The following is a 17,421-nucleotide window of genomic DNA, read 5'->3' as shown; positions in this document are numbered from 1 at the left end:
AGTCTTGGAATTATTATAACACCTTCATTAACATTCTAAAGAAATACTTCTCCCCAGCTCCCCAAAAACAGTGTCCTCAGCATGCAACGTATTTGACAGAAATTCTATAGAATACACACACAGTTTTTGAATGGAAGATTATACGCAATTATAACAAGTTATGACGTGGACCATGAAGTTCGTAAAGGAACTTCCTTGTTCGTCCAACAATGCTCACTATAGTATAAGGGCAACTGTTATTTGCCGGATAACTGGCACAGGGAATGTGCCCTGGTTAATTCTCCTGGACCTCTCAGTAGTTTTGAGTAAACAGCCTTGTGAGTTAGACTACTGGTCCAACTAGCCCGATAACTTTCCCCTCTGACTGGCCCTGGTTCTCCAGTGTCTCAGGCAGAGGTGTCATCTCCAAACTCTGGTACCCAAGATAATGGAAAATGGAAAGGGAGAATAAACCTGGGACTTTCTGCAAGCAAAACAGGTGCTCCACCACTTCGCCATGGCTTCTCCCTTTCATCATGGCATCCCTCTGGAATACCTGGCAGGACTGGGAATGGGGAAGGGGAGGTACAGCACTGCTTTTGCCATGGTTCCATCAATATCTCAAAGATCTCACAACAGGGTGCCTATTTTTTAACATCTTCATAAATACTCTAGAGAAGGCTATCAGAATGCGAGAGTTGACCAGAATCATCTCACCTTTTCATCAAATCTCACTTTGGAAACCCTGAATCACTGCTTGGAATTAGTAGCTGGTTGGATGAGAGCCAACAATCTGAATTTGAATCCAGATTAAAAAAAAAAAATTATGGCAGTTGGTGGGACTGTAGAGTGACTAATAAATAAATGGGCCCCTTGTCTAAGAGGAAGACTGATTTGGAAAGACCCAGAACCGCAAGATCTGCTTGTGGAATTCCAGAACACGGCCTGTATCCCGAAGGGCATTTTTCCAGCTCCAGGTGGTTCACTTGCTGTGCCTCAACATTCAAGATCTCCGTCATCCAGGTATTGCCTGGATTGCTGCCTTTGAAAACAGCAATTCAACTGGCTCCAAACATATTCTAACTGGTGCAGGACATATGGACCATGTAACACAAGACCAGCATTTATATTGGCTTTCTTTTTCCAGGCTCAATTCAAACAGCTTGTTTTATCCTTCAGACATGCTTATCTGATGCTAATGCCTCCCTGCTCCATGCATTCAGAATATCAGCGGAGAACCCCGACATCTGGTGGCAGAGGATCACCGGCCTTCTCAGAGGTGACCTCCTAAATTGTGCTCCCTTGGCATCAACCCTGCAGGCTTTAAGGCTTTACCTGCTTTCTCATCATTTTAAACAAACAATGGTGTTGGGGCTTGTCCTACTGACTTCTATTTTTTTATTTAACCAGCACCGTTTTAAAAAGATGCTTGTGAACCACTCATAACTTTTGATTAGACAGCACTGTACATTGCACTCCACAGGGAGTTGTGGAATGATGGGGAAGAAGAAGAGAAACAATTAGACCCCTTCCTTCAAGTCTATAAGTTTACAGGGTCTTCAGCAGACTTATTCTCTATCTAACCCCCTCCCCATTTTAACTGACTTAATTATGCCTCCTGGAGCATGCTCAGTCCCCATCTTCATTTGGAGATGGGAGCATCCTCACTTGATTCATCTTTTTCCTCCTGGGGAGAGCTGAATATGCAGAGATTAGAAGCACCTTGTCTATGGGCTGCTTGGTTTTGCTGGTCTGTTGATCAGCACAGACTAGCTACATTACTATTAAGTACAGTGATGATATAAGCTTAATACAGAGGCCAAGAATCTTAGGCCTTCCTTGCACTTGCAATTAGGGAGAAAAGAGGGATCTGTGCATCCCTATTATAACATGGTTGAAGCACTAAAGCAGCATGTAGCAAGATACCACCGGACTGTTAAAAGAGTCTATCTACCCCAGTGGTCATGCATTAGTGAGATGTCCTCTGACATTTCTAAAGAAAAAAAGTATCCATACATCTTTAAAGTAAAATTGGCCACTCTCTGGGAGAAAGAGTGTCCTCAAGATTGCACTGGTGTTTGTTTTTTGCTTGATAACTTCAGATGTCACCTTACCGCAGCAGTAACAAGATGCACAAGTTTCTTATACTTCCAACATCATTATACTTGTGAGTCTAAGGCAACTCCACCCAGGCAACCCCACCCAAGTCTCTCATATGCAGGCTGGCTAATAGCAATTAAAAAGAGCCCCGTGGTGCAGATTGGTAAGCTGCAGTACTGTAGTCAAAAGCTCTGCTCACGACCTGAGTTCGATCCCGACGGAAGTTGGTTTCAGGTAGCCGGCTCAAGGTTGACTCAGCCTTCCATCCTTCCGAGGTCGGTAAAATGAGTACCCAGCTTGCTGGGGGTAAAGGGAAGATGACTGGGGAAGGCACTGGCAAACCACCCTGTAAACTCTGCCTAGAAAACGTCGGGATGTGACGTCACCCCATGGGTCAGGAATGACCCGGTGCTTGCACAGGGGACCTTTACCTTTTTTAATAGCAATTGATCTAACTTTATGACTTTTTAAGCTTCTGTGGTTAAGATTACTAGGGTTTATACAGTTGTTCCTGATCTGCACTGACCTATGTACACTGCAAACTTTGAGTACTAGCTAGAAGAATGGTCTTTGCTCTATCTAAGGTGAGCTGCAGATTGCCAATTGCCAGATTGTCAGCCACTGTAGAGCCTTTCGTGGTTAGCATCAGACTAGGATCTAGGAGACCCAGGTTCAAATCCCCACTCTGCCATGGAAGCTTGCTGGGTGACACATTCGGCCTAACCAACCTAACCTAGACTCTCAACATAACCTACCTGTTTTGATAATAAAATGGTGAAGAGAACAAAGGAAGCTGCTTGGGGTTCCCATTGGGCAGAAAGGTAGGATATAAATGAAGTAAATAAAAATGTTGAAAGGACCCGTCGCTGATGCACGCGCGTGGAGAGCAAGGGCATCCCCACTCCCTGCCTCTTTGCATGCATGCATGCATGCTGAGAGGGAAAAGCACGACAAAGGGGCAAGGCCGCTCACTGGTAGAGATCCACACTCCCCCCCCCCAACCTGGCCAATGCTCCATACTAGCTTACAGATCTCTCCTCCCAACTGGTGAAGTCATAACCCTAACTTCTTCTCTTCCTGGCACGAAACAGATGTCACATGACTTCCTGTCATGCACTTACTGCTCATGGGGCCCTATGGAGCCGTCTGGGTGTTAAAGATGGGCCCACATTCTAGACAGGCTGAAGACCACTCATCTAAAATATATATAAAATTTATATAATTTCAAGTATTTATTTACTTCATCTATTCTCCACCTTTCTCCCAAACCAGCTTACATCATTCTTCCCTCCATTTTATCTTCACCACCACCCCATGAGGTAGGTTAGGCAGAGTGTGCGTGACTGGCCTAAAGACACCCAGCAATCTTCCTCTGCAGATGGGGTATCTGAATCTGGGTCTCAATTATCCTAGTCCTTCACTCTAACTACTAGACTATGCTTCACATATTTTCAACTAATCCTTACAACAACCCTACAGGAGAAGCCATTACTCCTTTCTCCCCTATATGTTGTAAGAGTGGGGTACAAAAACCGAGGGGTGTCTAAAGGTATCTAGAGATCCCACAGCTCATTGGAGAGATCTGAAGAGAAGTTGCAAGGCATCTTCTCAGCCACCCCATGACATCGGTTCTCAACAGGACAGCTAGCTATTTTCTGAATGCTTCTGCAGTAACTGTTTTTGGTTGCCCAGTTCATATGTTAAAGTGAACGCATGTACAACCTGCACGTATGTGTGAATACCTGTTTGTAAGGAAGAGCCAATGAGCATGCACTTTATGAATGAAACTGGGGACCAGCACCTGGACAAATTTAGGGTTTCAATCACATGTTCAGCTGTTCACGTGTTCAGTGTAACATGAGAATTATTCAATGCACATGTACAGAAAACTCGAGTACACTATTCACACACTACACTGTAACTTGCGAAGAAGGCTTCTATGACAGTCCAAGAATCTTATTTTGCTGTACCACATGACTCCTACCACTCCCTGTAGGTCAAGGCTTCCTGTGCTCCAAAGCAGCCTGTGTTTCTCAAGGATGGAGCACGTGCTTTCAGGCACAGCTCGATGTGCAGCTATAAAATTTCCAGAAATGCTGCAGCCATTGGGGCGGGGGGGGGGGGTATACACGCACCCTTTGGAATTTTGGGGAAATTAAAATATATACTTTTCCTGTCAAACCCAAACCTGTTTTGATGGTTTATAATTAAATGCATAATTTATAACTTAGCAACTAGAATTGTGTTAATTGGCATATTTATGGAATGTGAAAGTATAAATGTTTTTTTTCATACTGCACATTTTGAATCAGTAAAACCCAATCTTTAAAAGAAATTTCACTAGCTTCAAGGAAAAAACATTTTTGAGAAGTTGTTTTAGTACTCCTCAAAAAAATCAAAAAGGACATCAGAAAAGGGAGGATTTTGTTTCTAATTTTGCCCAGATCCTTCACATTTTTAGTTGGGACGCTGAAAGCATAACCCAAAGAGAAGCAATAACCAAGTGAGAGTCTCAGCCTTTGAAAACAAATCTGTCTTTGTTAATAGTTGAAGAAAAACTTTACCACACCCTGTTTAGGATGTAAAAGAATCACAGGACAGTTAGAATTGCTTTGCAAACTGCTAGTCAGCTTTCCCTTGACCAGACAAGCTGTAAAGTTCCACGGCTGTTATGATTTGGGGAAGAACATAAAAGATTAAGACTGTCATACTGGCTAGAAAATTCAGCTTCTCAGCAATCTTATCCTTAATTTAAAGTGCAAGTTCCTAATCCATATGATTACAGAGAGTCTTGGAACTGCAAATACTAATGCCAGGTAAAGTATCAGAAGAAGCTTCTGAATAAGTTTTCTGGTGAAGAAGGTGGGTTCAAATTCCCCCACAGGCCACGCAGGTTGCTGCTTTCAGCGGGCAGCCCGCTGAGCCCACACAAGGCTACTCCTGGTGGGTTAAGGGACCTTCAGGAACACTGTGGAGACAAAATACTCCTGCATTGCACAGAAACAAGCCTCCAATCATCCGCCTTGCATGATTTCCCTCCCTCCTCCCCCTCGTGCAACACAGCAGGTGGTTGTGCTGTCTGAATCCTGTTCTCTTGCTTGCAAGCTAGGATTCAAAACCAGTGTGGTTGTCAGATAAGGTAACAAGGTATTACTTGTCATTCTGACCGGCCTGGACATTATGACAAAGTGCAATTTGATGGGAAGGGGGAAGTCTTTGCCCTCCAAGCTGTGCACAATGGAAGGCAGCAAGGAGAGCACAAGAGTCCAAGGCAGGGGTCCTCAAACTACCGCCTGCGGGCCGGATCCGGCCCCCGGAGGGCTTTTGTCCGGTCCGGGGACCGAGAAAGCCAGTCCCCCCCTTGCCCCCCTCCCCAGAGCTTTTCTGGGCTTCCTGGCCACGTGCGCCCAGCCGGAAGCCTCCCTCCCGCCCCAGTTTCCCCCTTCCCTGCTCCCTCTCCAGCCCCAAACCCCCTTTCCTGGGTGCACGAGGCGTCTTGCCACCTCGCGTGCCGCCCGGTCGCCCCCTTCACCCTCTCCCTCTCAGGCCCAAACCCCCTTTCCTGGGCCCGGTCGCCCCCTTCTCTTCCGCAGCACGCCCCACCAGGAGACTTCTCCCATTGCCCAGCTTTGTGGCCTGGCTGGGCCTGGCCTCCTCGAACTCCATGCAGCTGCGCCTGGTCCTTCGGGCCCTCCACGATGCAGCCCAACGTGTCCCTGGCGATCCGGTTTTGGCCGCAGTCGGCCAGCGTTCTCACAGCTCGGGCCTCTCTCTCTTCCCGGGGGTATCCTTGTGGCCTGGATGTAATTGTAGGGGCCCCTTGGGGGGGGGGGGCTGGGCATATCTCCAGGGAGAAGAAAAAGACTTGTGGCCATTTATGCACAGGAGGTTTTGCCTTGGATTTGCCGCTCTCCAGATGCACATTTTCCCCATCCGAATTCTCAGAACTCAAAAGTAAGCTCCCCCCACCCCTGGGCAGAGTTTGGAGAATTCGGATGGGGAAAATGTGCATCTGGAGAGTGGCAAATCCAAGGCAAAACCTCCCGTGCATAAATGGCCTTGGTTTTTAGATGCCGACTTTCTCTACCACTAAAGGGAGACTCAAATTGCCTTACAATCCCCTTCTCATACCCTCCCACAACAGATGCCCTTGTGAGGCAGGTGGGGCTGAGAGAGCTCTAACAGCTGTAACTTGCCCAAGGTCAGCCAGCTGGCTTCGTGTGTAGGGGTGAGGAAACCAACCAGGTTCACCAGATTAGCCTCTGCTTCTCACGTGGAGGAGTGGGGAATCAAACCCGGTTCTCTAGATCAGAGTCCCTGCTCCAAACCACCACTCTTAACCACTACATTTGTAAGGCGCAGGCACTTGCCCCGCACTCTAGCCTCTTTATTCCCCATTAACTCGCCTCCGTGCGTGCGGAGAGCGCAAGGGAGGCCGGGGCAGGGGCGAGGCCGCGTCTGCCGAGGGAAGGCTGAGCCCCAGCCGCAGAGCGAAGGGGGAAGGTCTGGGCTCGGGAGGAGGATGCTTTTCAGGAGAGTCCCCTCGCACCACCTCCTCCTCCCCCGCACATGCGGGGAATTTGTTCATATTTTTTTTCAAACTATAGTTCCGTCCCCAACAGTGTTTGAGGGACAGTGAACTGCCCCCCTGTTTAAAAAGTTTGAGGACCCCTGGTCCAAAGACTTCCTGTGATGTCTGAACAAAGCTTTATTTAGGTCACTAGATAAGGGGAAGATATGAGGGGTGGGAAGATTAACATACAATATAGTGATGCTTACAGACGTTCTGCAAAACCAGGCAAAACATAAAATAGAGTTTGCCACTTGCAGAATTCAGGTTACCTTGATGCTAGATATTAAGTTTATTTTTGTAATACAGAGTGTACAGCCCATTTTCTGCCCATGTGCATGATTCATTTTGCCAACTGCATGCACAAGTCCATTCCGAGTGCACAAATTCAGATATTCTCCAGTGCATATTCTACTACACCTGAAGTATTAACCTATTAGTTTTTTGAAAGCGTCAATAAGCATGTGGACAGGAATGAGCCAGTTGACATTGTGTATTTGGATTTCCAAAAAGCTTTTGACAAAGTTCCCCACCAAAGACTGCTAAGCAAACTTCATACTCATGGGTTAAGAGGACAAGTCCTCTTATGAATTGAGAGCTGGCTGAAAAATAGGAAGCAGAGAGTAGGAATCAATGGTCAGTTCTCCCAATGGAGGGATGTGAGCAGTGGGGTCCCTCAGGGATCTGTGTTGGGACCGGTGCTTCAATGACCTGGAGTTGGGGTTAAACAATGAAGTAGCCAAGTTTGCAGATGACACCAAATTATTTAGGGTAGTTAAAACAAAATCGGACTGTGAAGAGCTCCAGAAGGATCTCTACATACTGGAAGAATGGGCATTAAAATGGCAAATGAGATCAATGTGAGCAAGTGTAAAGTGAAGCATATTGGGGCAAAAAATCCCAACTTCACATATACACTGATGGGATCTGTGCTGGCACCGACAGACCAAGAAAGGGATCTTGGGGTGGTAGTGGATAGCTCAATGAAGATGTCAACCCAGTGTGCGGCTGCTGTAAAAAAGGCAAAGTCCATGCTGGCCATAATTAGACGAGGAATAGAGAATAAAACTGCTAATATCATACTGCCCTTGTACAAATCTATGGTGAGACCACACTTGGAATACTGTGTACAGTTCTGGTCACCGTACCTAAAAAAGGATATTACAAAGCTTGAGAAGGTGCAGAAAGGAGCAACCAAAATGATTAGGGGACTAGGGCAACTGTCCTATGGGGGGGAGTTAAGACGCTTAGGGCTGTTTAGCTTGGAAAGAAGGCGGCTAAGGGGTGACATGATAGAGGTCTATAAAATTATGCATGGTTTGAAGAGAGTGGACAGGGAGATGTTTTTCTCCCTCTCCCATACTAGAACGTCATCTGTTGAAGCTGGAGGGTGACAGATTCAGAACAGATAAAAGGAAGTATTTTGTCACACAACGCATAAATGGTGGAACTCCCTGCCCCAGAATGTGGTGATGGCTGTCAACTTGGAAGGCTTTAAGAGGGGAGTGGACATATTCATGGAGGAAAGGGATATTCATGGCTATTAGTTAAAATGGATACTAGTCATGCTGCATACCTATTCTCTCTAGTATCAGAGGAGCATGCCTATTATTTTGGGTGCGGTGGAACACAGGCAGGATGGTGCTGCTGCAGTCATCTTGTTTGTGGCTTCCTAGAGGCACCTGGTTGGCCACTGTGTGAACAGACTGCTGGACTTGATGGGCCTTGGTCTGATCCAGTAGGGCCTTTCTTATGTACATTTATTAAGATCTACCAAGAGTGATACAAAAGTCCTAAGTCATTCATTCTTTCAAGTAGAGAAAGCAGATTTTGGAATGCAGTCAAATTTATTGTGTATGAGTTTTCAGAAGTCTCCCTTTATCTAAAAGCTTATCTCCGGGCTTTGCTACCCATTAAGGGCACTCACAGTGATTTATGCTAAAAGATTATGGGCTGGATCCAAAGCACAGTCAGTGAAGTGAAGCTTGCAGAGTGGGACCTCCCAGCCTTCCCCCTCTTGCCTACTGAGACCTGCATAATACTGCTCCTAGTGGGTAAGGGACCTTCAGGAACAGTGTGGAAACAAAAGAAGCTGAAGTAAAGGTGGGGGTCAACAAATGGCCACCCTTCCACTGAAAGAAAAGAACCTGTAGATCCCAATCTAAGTTAATATATAAACTTGAGTTTGTGAGTTGAGGATTATTTTAATTGGGATTTTATTATTATTATTATTATTATTTAATTATTTTAACTTAACTTAATTATTTTAACTTAATATTGTTTGTTACTATCAATGTATTTTAAATGATGTTACCCGCCCTGAGCCTGGCCTCGGCCGGGGAGGGCACGCCATGTTGCTAAATAAATAAACCATGTTTATCAGAACAGAATAAAACTGTGGCAGTATAAAACAGCAACGACTATACCCAGCGGGCCTGATCTGGGAGTTCCATAATATCGATGCCAATGTTGAAAAGGCCCTGCTCCACAAGATTACCTAAATTCTACCCAAAATTATGGCCAATACTCTACTGGGCTGCAGAGTTTACGAAGTGGACCTATGCCATCCTCTTAATAATAACTGCTTCATGATCAGGTTTTTATTAGTGTGAGCAAAGTATTCAGAGGACTACCGACATTTATATAAATTTTTGTTAACAAAAACAGGATAGAAATGAATGTTTTCTGAAAGTCCCACCATAGGGGAAACAGCCAATGATAAAGAATGGTCAATATTTACAATCGGATGCACTGAGTTACTCACAGTTCATCTCGTTGCCTCTGTGACAGCACCATTTTGGCTGTGGAGTCAGGTTAACGTGATCCAGCTGCCTCCCCTTCGTCAAGCGGCCTTGGGATTCAGGGATCCACAATTCAACCTGCCACGAAGTGGCTTCAACCCAAAGGACAAAGCGTTTCCACAAGCAAGCTCCAGCAAGTAGACAGTATGCACTAAACAAGGAAGATTCATTCCATCTATAAAAACAGAAGGGGGGGGAAGACATGTATGGGTGTATCCTTACTGCCAAAGTTGTTTGTTACCATTGCATAAAACAGGCAACCTGGCCATGAGTCCAGGGGCCACCCAGAGGTTGCTCCATCTCCATGGGAAGATCAGCTTGGCCTCAGCTGGATATGAACTGGTAAACCACCCCATAAAACAAAGTCTGCCTAGAAAATGTCGGGATGTGACATCACCCCATGGGTCAGGAATGACCCAGTGCTTGCACAGGGGACCTTTACCTTTTACCTACTAGTTTAACACCAATTTAACACTAATTTACTAATATAACACTGATATATAGAGAGAGGAATGGAGAAAATATTTCACACTTCTGAGACGCATCACATAATTTGGAAACCTAAAAGGTTAATTTAAGAAACAAACACATGGACAAGACAAGTGTACTCCTTGCAATTCTGAAGCTAAGCTTGAAAGTATGGAAAAACTGAAATTTTTTGAATACTCTGGGGAAAAAAACCTTAGAATGTGTAAGACAAAGATAATTATTATAATTAAATCGACTGCATTATGATTACTGTGTATACTATGGATTAGGCAATATTTTCAAACTATGTGCCTACATAATATGCTATAATGTGTATGATGATATAGGACTAGCCCTATTATGGCTATGTGAGACAGTTTCTGTCCAAACACAATTCATTACAAAAACTGTTTTCCATTTTCAGTTTCTATTTTTTTCCTGTTTCATATGCCAAAAACTAAGATACATGTGCTAGCATAACACAAGACGCATAGACGTTTGCAGAACTCACTCTCTGGTATTTGTATATATTCACAATTTTCTTGTATCTAAGACTTTATACTTTTAAATTTAATAAATATGCCAAATACTACAATATTATATGTTAACTACGTTAGAAGTGACTCACTGCATTGTTGCTAAAACAGTAAAATAAGTTTATTTAGGAATAAGGAAGTATCAATTATATATTTCAATTTTCCCAACATTTCTGGGGAAATAACCCCGCCCAAGGAGGTAAAATGCTTAACCCAGAGGCACACAGCTGAGTGTCAGAGGTGTCTGTGATGGATACAAACTACCCAGATACGTTAATCTAGATTAGGAATTCCCAATCCATGCCAAGATATTTCAGTATTGAGCTACCATATCCCACTGGGGGTAAAAGACTATGCTGTGGACCAGGAGGTCCCCAGTTCAAATTCGGCCTCCGCCAGAATGAAATTGACTGTCTCCCCTCTGCTGATCCTTCCTTTTTGTTGAAATATTAGCTCTTAAATGCTAAAAAGCCTACACCACCCCCATAATCCTCACAGCATTAGGATGAGGAGGGCCAGTATTCTCCTGTTACTGTGTATAAGGAACTGGGAGGTTCAGAAAGGAGGTTTGTCTAATACTGGCCCACCTTAGACAGGTGCCGTTAGGATCACTGAGGTAGTGCGGACTTTTTAGCATTACGAAGAGGCAGGGCCTGCCCACGGCAATGATGCAGCTCATTCTCCTCTTGGTGTGTATTGTTAGCATACATTTGTATTAAATTAATGCAATGCTACAGTTAGCAGACATGAAGCACTCAAATTTGCTTTGGAAACGTATGCCCTGAAAGTAATCCAATCCCTCTAGAACTTTCAGCCCCCCAAACTGCAAAAAAAAAAAAAAAAAGAGCTTTCTGAATCTATTACTACTGACTTTTGGACCCTTGCTTTTTATCCCCTGAGGTCAAGATTTGTAACAAAAGCTAGAAGGCAGGATGAGATGAAGCATAAGCTTTTGCAGATGCACGGCACAGACCTCTAATAATTTTAGAGGCAGCCAAGACTATTAGCTGTAGCAAATAAATCCTGCTCTCTCTGGCATCCTTCAGCTATTCTCAGAGGAGACAGATGTGCCACTCCAACAAAGAGCTCCTTCTGACACCCCCACACACACAACCACAGGTGTGGCTGCAGCATCACCATGTGCTGAGTGCCGGAAGCGCATCATGGAACTAACTGCAGTTGCCCAAATGCATTACAGCAAGAAGCTCTGCACCCCACTAGTCTCTGGGCTCTCTGAAGTGAGGAGCTGAGCTAACAGACCCAGGAAAAGAGGCTGAAACGTACACATGCACACAAAAGTTGAGCTGCTGTTAGATATGATCTGTAGCCTTCTAATTTTAACAAAATGAAGTCTCTCTCCCATAAGTACATACACCCAAAACTCTGGAATTCTGCACTAAAAATTCTGTGTCTGAAATGATCCATCCATTTCATTCTGCTCTTGCTTTTGAGGATTTGGCAGCATCTGAATCTTTCTTGGAGAAAAAAATGTCAGACTGGAGAGCAGAAACTGGGATTCAAACCAAACTACTCTAGTCTGACCCAGTGCAATTTCTAACTATTTAGTGCAAAACCACAAGTTTTGCATTTTACTCCAACTGTGACGACTAGAAGAGAGCTCTTGTCAAAAAAGCAGACTGAAATCTCTAATTCATATAATTGGCCTGGAGGCAAAGAAATACGGCTTAAAACTCTGCTTGATCGGCTGCATCTCTTTGTTGCATGGCAGGCCACTTTTGAAGCTTCTGATGATTAAAAAGAAATTTATAAAGAAATTTATGGTAAGTAAAGCAGGTTCAGCTGTAGTACCAAGGTACACGCACAACCCACAAACCCTCTGCATGAGCAAAGCTGTGGTTCGAATCCTGGCCCATCCAGCACTCCGTAAAAAGATCACGGCAATGCTGAATGAGATTATCTCGTTGCTCCAATAAGGGAGATTTCCCCACTTATTCTGGAATGACTTCAATACATGCTCACAAACATGCAAGTAAGAGCATGTATGACCTACCTGTCTACAGATACTGGCATCCAAGGCAGCTTATAAAGCTATAGTCACTCAAACGAACCATATCCTTTGGATCCACACTCTATTTTTGCTATTTGGATGCCAAGCAGAAATCAAGAATGATCTCATGCCAGGTCAACCCCTTCAATGGCAAGCAGTCACATACCTCATCACAAGATAAGGTTGGTTCACAAGTTGTCCCCAACACCCAACAGTCAGAATGCACTCCCTGCCATGTATACACACCCAAAACGAAGGACAATGGGCCAGGAAGGTATGACTAGGGGTATGCATTTCGCAAAAGCCAAATTGAACCTCCCCCCCCCAAAAAAAACCTTAACCCTAAAACTATTGTGGTGATTAAAGGGAGGCAAAAAATTGATCCCAATAATGCCTATTTCTTTTTTTGGCATTATTCAGGCTTTCGGCCTGCCATCATTTTTTTAAAAAAATGGGAGGGAATCCCCTCTCCCCCCTCCCTCTCACTTACCTGCTGACTCTTCAGCTCTTCTCGCCGCCTACCACCTCCAAACTCTACATGAGCTGGGAGGGAGCAGGAAGCTGCAATTTTGGGGGGTCATGTTTAATAGACCCAAACAAATTCAGAAAAACAAAAAAAGCCAATACAGGGATTCGGCTTTTTCTAGTTTTATTCAAAAATTTCAGGGTCTATTAAACCAAACCCGAAAAATATCGGGGGAAAATTGTGCACAACCCTAGATATGTCAGCACTGGTGATGGGAAGAGCTGGTATCAGGTTTCACTTTTTGCCCTCTAAAAAAAGGCAGTAGTGGAAGTCTCCAGTCGAGAATATTTTAAAATAATGAAAAATCAATGAACCATCTGACAGACCAAGAGCAGAGGATATAGAAATGCAGAGGAATGCCAGTCCCATTTGCCAAGAAAGAACTGAATGTCTGCCAGTCTCACAAGGCACAGCAGTTATAAGAAAGCTGGGGAGGAAACATATATGGATTAGACAGAAAGCCAAGCTAGGATGTCCCTGAAGCTGAACAGGGTGCCTGGAAGTTGAGCAAGGAGAAGAAAGAAAGCGGAGTCCCTTCCGCCTGCCCAGGAAACCGCAACCAAGAACCGCACCCTCAACATGGAATCCTGCTGCAGCCCCTGCCTCACACACATTGCCACCATATGAATAGGGGGCTAACAAAATTAGAATCCAGCTGTAGCCACCTCACATTTTAAAAGGCTAACAGCACGTCTAAAAGACAGACTTAAAGGAAACGCTCGAACAACAGTTTTTCTTAATAAGGGATTGGGGGGAAATCACCTCAAGACTAAAACATTTTTAAATGGCACTTTACATGAATGCACACTTCTTTGCTTCAAGCTCAAGTCTAGCAGGCATCAAGCAGGTCAAATCAGCAGAAAACATTTCCACACCATAGAAGAATGGAAGGGTATTTTTCTTTTTGTTAGCACAGATGGCTGAAGAGGGCCAAAAGAATTGTCTTGAGGCTCATGCCAAGCGTTCATTACTTTCAGCATGAAAGAGGGCATTTTAGGGAAGCCCAAGTGTGCTCCCCCCATTATACTTCTTCCCCAAACTAATTATCTTCATGCTCTGCCAGCCAGTTGCTGCACTAGCAACATTTAGTCTTTTAAAGTCACACAGCCAATAGGATTTGCCTGACGCTTCAATGCCATCAAAGGTAAACAAAGTTTCATTGGCTCTCAGCAACACTGGTGTATAGCTAAAGCCTTTTGGCTCTGTCACAGTACCACTTTTGGGAGAAACAATGGCCATTTGCAAAGAAAAATAAAGACATTATAGCAGTTGATCAAGGCTACAAAGAGAATGTCATTGAAGCTTTTTTTTTTTAAAGAGAGAGAACTGATGCTGGAGACTGTGGTTTCCCAAAGCAGGGCAAATTCACACTTTCATGCACTTGAGACCCAACAAAAGATCAGTCACCAACGGGGGTTAAAATCCACAAGGTGCAAACCTTGTTGCAGAACATAATCCCTGTATAGGCTCAAAGAGTTTCATGCAACTCCTGCTTGAAACACACTGTTTCAGTGGCTGCAGGGGACATGGAAGAGTATCAAATTCAAGCGTTAAAAGCATCTGCAGGCAGGTTTAAGGTGACTGCTACCTGCCCATCAGCAGAAACCCGCTATTCCGGCTCCCAGTAATCCATTCTCAAATCCTACATGTATCTCAATTCTTAGTGTAGACAGTATGCCAAAAATACCAGCTGGGGTAAGCCTTCTTTACTCTTCCAAGACCTCAGGCACCAGAAACCACAGTGGAAACTGGCTTTTTAAACTTGAATCTATTATTGTTCTTAGCCTCTAAGCTTGTTTGTTTGAATACTTTATATGCTACTATAACTCAGAAAATGCCTCTCCAGATGTCCCTCCTCACAAACACACTAATCATCTCACAATCCTAGAACTTCTACTGCAATTTTGTACAATGCATGCATGTCTAATCAAGCAGCTGACAGTTTGCGGATCTAGAAAACCACGGTCAGCCGAATATTTTCAAATCATGAATGCCTGCACCAAGTTTTTTGGGCCAAATAAAAATATGATGCAGTTAACTAACATTCTGAAGAATTGTAGTCCTAGCAGAGCTGATACTCAAGCATTTCATGCCAATACTTAAAATCGGAATCTTGGATACTTATCATGAGGGTTCCTTTTGATCTGAGGTAAGGAGGGCATCTTGAAGCTTGGGTGATTCTCACTAACTGCTCAGGGAGGCAGGACTAATCTTTCCACTTCCTGTCTCCTAGGTGGGACTCTCCTCCTTTGTTTAAACTTGACTGCTTAACCATTGACAATTCCAGGCATTTAATTGTGCTGTGGCTTGCTCACCGTGTTGTCTTCATCTTAATCCATACTGTTCCTCTCTTCTTCACTAGTTTGGGCGGGCAAGATGCCCTCCTTACCTCAGAGCAGAAGGAACCCACATGATAAGTATTCAAGGTTCCATTATCACTCTGAAAAGGAGGGCATCTTGAAGCGTGGGCCTTCCAAAAGCAGCATCCCTTAATCCGGGTGGGAAATTAATCTGCATTCTCCACATTCTGCATCCGAAGGCTGCGTTGGCTGAAGAAAGTGAATTTATCTTTATGCCTGACGAAGGTTGAAACAGAAGACCACGAATCCGCCTTGCATATCTCTTCCACAGAAGCTTGGCGATCGAAGTTTGGCGGAGATAGCTGCAATCCGAACAGTACCTATAGGTACAGGAATATTACTGACCTTGTAGGCATGAAATATACACTGCCTAATATAACTGAATGCTGACCTAGACATCTTGTTCACCTTGTTGGGGGCAGTCAGTGACATGAATGAGTCTTTTTTCCTAATGGACTCTGTACATCTGATGTATATACTAAGCGCCTTGCGCTTAGGTCCAATGTGTGCCACACCTCTTTGTCATGTTCCAGGAGGGGGCAGAATGATGGTAGATGAATCTCTTGTCTTCTGTGAAAAAGGGGGTTCACTTAGAGAATAAAGGTGGGGTCCAATTACAGAACTACTTTATCCTTATGAAAAATCCATAGCCCTTTCCTAGCTGAAAATGCTCCTAATTCAGATACCCTACATGCTGAAGTCACCGCCATTAGGAAGAGGGCCTTCATGTGTAGCTACTTAAGTTAAAGTTCTCTTAATGGCTCAAAGGGAGCTATTGTAAAGGCTGATAACACCACATGTAATGGTACTGACCCTATGCATATTATATAAGTCACTGCAGCCTGGTCAGAGACATCAGTCGTGACGATTTGACTTTGATCATTGCCTTGGCCAAACTGGAGATCTTGTTGATCTTTTCCTCCAGGAGGAGCAACATGTGCTTCTTAAAGTCAATAATGACCCTAGATGTTCCTGATGGCCTGTTCCCTGGTTGGAGAGTAGATCAAGATGCAGTCCAGATATGGAAGAATTTGGAGGCCTTGTCTCCTTGCAGAAGCCACTAGAGTGACCAGCACCTTGGAGAAAACTCGAGGAGCCAATGCCAGACGGAAAGGCAGTCTCCTATGCAAACACCAGGTCATTACTGACCCATGGGGTTACGTCACATCACGACGCTTACTAGGCATACTATGTTTTACAGGATGGTTTGCCATTGCCTTCCCCAGTTGTCTACACTTTACCCCCTGCAAAGTGGGTTCCGTGGGGATCAAACTTAGGTTACGAGAAGAGCTTTGATTGCAGTGCTGCAGCTTACTGCTCTGCACCATCATTTTTCTTGAAAACTGTGAAGAATATGGAGTTAGACTCCTGAGTAATGTTCATAGGGAGGTACTGGCTCTATCACTCCTATCTGCAAGAGATATGTGATGCCAGTTAAGTTCTTGCATGCTTTACACCCCCCTCCCCTGAGAGATCTAGGGGAGCAGGAAAAAATGGTCTGGGCAGATTGGTGAGCTCTACAGCACAGCTAAATTGAGTGATCTGCTGTACCCAGCGATCGGGCTATAATTGCATCCACTGCATTTGGAATTGTTGCAGTCCTCCCTCCACCGCCAATGGCCTGGCATCACTGTTTGCCTTGCTTGGCTGGTCTGTCATTCTTGTCAGACCTGTAGATTTGGGACTGTGGAGACCCGCTGAAACGCGATCCTCTACAAAGGACCCTCTGCTACCTGACCACAAAACTTTTTGAAGATCAAACTTGTGTCAAGATGACATCAGGTAGGATCGAAAAGGAATTCAGTGAAGGGCTTCTCTGGAATCCTTTCATGGTCTTTTTCTTATCTCTGGTTTCCACCAAAATCTTTGCATCTCCGAATATTCTATCACCTTAGGCTTGGAATGAGGATCAGTCTGCCATGCCCTCAGCCACAAGGTGCGTCCCATGATAGCTGCTGCAGCCACTGATCAAACCACAAAACACATGGTGTCAAGAGATGCGTCTGCTAGGAAAGTGACCTCTTTAAGGATGTGATTAGTTCCCTCTGTTGCTCTTCTATTGACACTAGGGAT

The 17,421-nt window shown here is 44.5% G+C and overlaps 1 protein-coding gene across 1 annotated transcript in view; it reads right to left on the bottom strand.

Moving 5' to 3' along the window:
• PAFAH1B1 (platelet activating factor acetylhydrolase 1b regulatory subunit 1) overlaps positions 1-9,582 on the bottom strand; it is a 28,588-nt gene extending 19,006 nt beyond the window's left edge. Inside the window, exon 1 of the mRNA XM_056865316.1 lies at positions 9,414-9,582. Within this exon, the coding sequence (XP_056721294.1) occupies positions 9,414-9,445 (32 nt within the window). The 5' untranslated portion in view covers positions 9,446-9,582. The remainder of the gene's footprint in view (positions 1-9,413) is intronic.
• Positions 9,583-17,421: the final 7,839 nt, after the last annotated feature.

This window comes from Euleptes europaea, chromosome 19 (assembly GCF_029931775.1).
Source record: "Euleptes europaea isolate rEulEur1 chromosome 19, rEulEur1.hap1, whole genome shotgun sequence".
NCBI lineage: Eukaryota > Metazoa > Chordata > Lepidosauria > Squamata > Sphaerodactylidae > Euleptes > Euleptes europaea.
This window is presented reverse-complemented; position numbering and strand designations above follow the sequence as displayed.